A 4,360-nucleotide genomic window follows, 5' to 3' on the forward strand; every position below is an offset into this window, starting at 1 on the left:
TTATATATTTGATAAATTTTGATAGAATTGATTATATTAAAAAAAAAAAAACGAAAAAAAAAAACTAAATGAAAAAAAAAAGAGAATAAGAAAGAAAAACTATTCACATTTCCAATCATTTTCTTATGTTTTCGAAGGTGTTCGCCGAGATTTCTACGAAAAACTAGAGAAACATTGGCGAAAGAGCATCAGGCGAAATTAACGAAACAAGAGGAAGAAGAAAAATGGCGACTAGAAGAGGAAGCATTGAAGGGTAAGAAAGAGGAACCTATATACGATGAAAGTCCAACGATCGTGGTAAGACCAGGTAAGAAGTCAAAAGTACCAAAGGTGTCGGTCGCTATTGATGCGACCCCAGCAACGAGGACCGAATCCGTTTTGAATCAAGTACCAATCGAATTGTCGAAAAAGGAGGAGACGTTCGTTGAGAAGATCGAACAATCCTTCGACTATCCTTTATCTGATGGGAGTCAATTCCAGATGACACCTCAAGTCGTTGTGATAGAACATCATCATTCGAGAAGTGATCCACTACCAATGGAGAACGTCTTGAGAAGCATGAAACCGAATTTCTCGACTCCGCGAATCTATGAATCCGATTCCGGTAGTACGAGCAGTCTCTACGCGAAGATCAATCCAAAGTCAAAAGTTCGAGTTCCACGGGGGAATCTTGAAAGGAGCGACGAGACCGTTGAAATTGAGGCCTCCAAGAATGCTGAGGATCGAACGACACCATTGGAAGAAGTCTACGTGAAATCGACGAAATTGACAACTTTTAGTGGGGGTAGTACACCAAGCGATGTGAATGTCACGTGCAGAGAACCAACGGTCGAAAGAGAATGCATTAGTCCCGAGGAAGCACTTCGAACGATAAAACGACGAAATTACCCTAAGGTTCTACCAGACATCGAGAAAAGACGTTCTCTTCCGGTACCAACTACCTTGTTCCTTCCGAAACAACATGGGAACTCTTTAAGGGGTTACAAGGGTACTTTACCTAGTCCTGTATCAGGACAACCTCCGTTACCACCGCCAAGAATGTTCGGCACATCGAAGAGCTTGGAATTCGCCGAAGAGAAGGAAAACCATTGTGAGGAGGAAGCTGTTACTAGTGATCTTCACATTGGACCATTAACCAAACGACAAGATTCTTCTGCTAAAAACAACTCCGATCCTAGCATCATCGATTCCATAGAAGGAAATATGATCAATAGCGTTCATTCTGGTGGTGGTAGTGTTGACACCATTTATACCAATCCAAGATGTCCGGTACATGGCGGATCCTACACATTTTCACCGAACTCTCAGATACTCGACAAAGATATCGGAGATCCTAGAAGAGACTTCATCGAGGCAGGAATGGGCAACCCTAATTGGTACAAGCCTGTATCGAAGGAAGGTAAGGTAGTGCCGGTAATGTCATTGGCATCCTCAGAACCGCGGATCGTGATCGCTCCTAGGGAACCAGAGAGGCAGCAGCGATTGCTCGTTGGTAACGCAAATTGGGATAGGACAGGCGAGCCAAAGATCGTGATCACTCCGAGAGTGGTTAATCTTCTAGGACAGGGTAATCAAGATCTCAGCCAGACTATAGCCAATGTAGGAGATGCTTGCTCCGTTGAAACCGTGATATCTCCTTCGAAAGCTCATACCATCGATTTAGGCTCATCGGAACGATTAGAGCTCGAATCTAATAGTAGTAGCAATTTAACTAGTTCGAAGGAGGAAAGAAAGGAACCGCGTATCATAATAACTGCTGGTGATCCAAAGAATACTTGTACGACGAATTCAAAACAACCAAAAATTATTATAAAACCTACAACTAGCTTTCAGAAGAGCAGAGATCAAAGGAACATACCGAAAATCTCAGCCATACCATTGGTGGAACGACAAAATAGTCAGAACGTCGAAAGGGATAAGATCTTAGAACGTAAAGAGAACAGGCCTACTGTCGAAAGACCTCCCTTGAGAGAAAAGCCGAAAGTAACGAGAATACCGTCCTTCTCAAGACGAAAAGAGGACTTACCTATCGGTATCGATAAATCGTTAACACAGACGCATACAGAGAAGACGGAGATTGTGCAAAGAGTCGAGGCAGTACCTGGTAAAATCTCGAATGTGACTTATGCACATGACGGTAAATCTTCTATTCCTACTCTTCAGAAAAAGGACAGCGAAAAGTCATCTATAACAGGTGAAGATTCCAATGGAATCCCAACTGGTACAGTCAAAAGGAAACCTTCGTATAAGAAATAATATGAGACATTTTATCAACTAGTTCTACTAGTTTGTTTTGTCTTGATTCTTTTTTTCTTTTTTTTTTTTTTTTTTCTTCTTTTTTGCACTATCAAAGGAAATACGAAAAGTATTTAAAACAGGACAAATTCGTAGCTGGTAGGAAATCGACTAAAGACAAGATAACAGACTATATCAATAAATAGAAATTAATGATAAATTAAAATAATCAAATAATGTTGATATAATTAATATAGAGAATAGATAAGCTAAATGAATAGAATGATAAAACGATGGGAATAATGTAAACTAACAATTATGTAGATTTAACAGGTGAAAGCATCGTGTTAGGGAAAAAGTATTGTCCGATTTAACGTAGCATTTAACTTTTAGAAATTTGACGATATTTTTCCTTTAAATCGATATCTTAATCTTAATGATGCAAAGACAAAAATACATTGAATTTTACAGGCCGATTTACATCTTCGTAGACTGATCCTTGCACTTACCTACAAACTATTCTCTCAGAGAATTCAACAAAGACTTTTAGTTCCAGTAAATCGAATGTCGAAGCTGTGTTGGTACGTTCTCTTTCGTCTCGTAACTTTCAACGATTCCAAAGGGGAAAACTGATCTATCGATATCATTCTCTGAAACCTAAAGCCGATGTTGAAGTATTCCATAGAAAGAGAGTTGGCGAAAAGATTCGGTCCAGTGCATGCTAAAGTAATGAAACCATCTTTCTATTTGAGCGGACTGTTGGATTCGACGGGCCGAAGGAAGAGATTGAAAAGTCCTCCATGAAAGAGATCGATTCTGATTTTGAACGATGCAACGACAAATTTTATTCTAAAAAAAAAGAAACTAGCAAAGTGGAAAACTATATTTTTATGATCGGTAATAGTGTGTCTGTTGCAATTATGTAAATGTAAGACATATTGCTTGTAAAAATTATCTTCGTGAGATTGAAACTACTTGCGTAATTAAGTGAATACGATTATGTGAATCACTTTCGTAAAAAAAGTGATTAGTTCTATAATAAAAAAAAAAAAAAAAAAAAACAAAACAAAAAAATACACCAGGCACATAATTTTTAATAATACTTGATAAATTTCCACGGATTCTTAATACTTATAATTATTCTTGCCACTTTTATATAACTATGAAAAATTTTTAATTACTAATGAATTATTGATCATTGATTTGAAATTGTATACTATTTGGAAAAAGTATATATGTATCAATATAAAGACACTAATAGAACATTATTATATACCATATCCATAAGATAATTGTAATTTTTTAACAAATGTACAATACAATTAAGATATATTATGATTACTTTGTCTAATCTAATAGATAATTGTTTCGTTAAAAATTTTGTATCTGTTTAATTTCTGTAAGAATAAGAAATAAAAGAATTTTCTTACTTTTACTGTAACAAACGATGACATAGAAAATTTGAACTTTTATTTTTCAGCAGGTACCTCATAAATACACTTATGGTACGTATATATACGTGTATATATATATATATATAATTAAATATTATATATATGAGAAAACGCATATTGTTCACTTAATAATTGCCACTATTTTAATAGGAACTATAAATTTAACACCCTTAGATACACTTAAGTAGTATAACTCATTAATATCCTATACGTATATTTTTAAATTCATTGAAACGCAAACCCTTAAATATCTCGATTTGAAGATAAATGGAGTTAGGCCACTTTCAAAATAAACGGCTCATATATATATATATATATATATATATATATATATATATATATATATTTTTTTTTTTTTTTCTTATTTACATTACATAAAATATATTTTTTGCATCGCAATAAACCGGAGAAATATTTATTTTGGCATTTTTTTAAAAAGACCAACCCGTATATATATACAAACACATATATATATATATATATATAGTACTAACACACACTAGATATGTATTATATTATAATTATTATTGTAATTTAAGTATTACTTTATAGCTCAAGTAGAATGAAATGTATGTAGCGCATTTCCGTGAAAAAAAAAAAATTTAGAATTCTTTTTTCTCGTATACAATAGATGTAGATGAACCAATAAGTAATCGAATAAATTCTTTTTC

General features: G+C 34.4%; 1 protein-coding gene across 5 annotated transcripts in view; it reads left to right on the forward strand.

The window, feature by feature from the left end:
- The window catches only part of LOC124951668, a 72,969-nt gene extending 69,673 nt beyond the window's left edge, over positions 1-3,296 (forward strand). For all 5 annotated transcript variants that reach the window (XM_047500422.1, XM_047500426.1, XM_047500424.1 and 2 more), the window contains one exon: positions 138-3,296. In XM_047500422.1, the coding sequence (XP_047356378.1) occupies positions 138-2,256 (2,119 nt within the window). In that variant the 3' untranslated portion in view covers positions 2,257-3,296. The remainder of the gene's footprint in view (positions 1-137) is intronic.
- The last annotated feature ends 1,064 nt before the right edge of the window (positions 3,297-4,360 follow it).

The sequence above is a fragment of the Vespa velutina genome, chromosome 9 (assembly GCF_912470025.1).
Source record: "Vespa velutina chromosome 9, iVesVel2.1, whole genome shotgun sequence".
In the NCBI taxonomy this organism is placed as follows: Eukaryota; Metazoa; Arthropoda; class Insecta; order Hymenoptera; family Vespidae; genus Vespa; species Vespa velutina.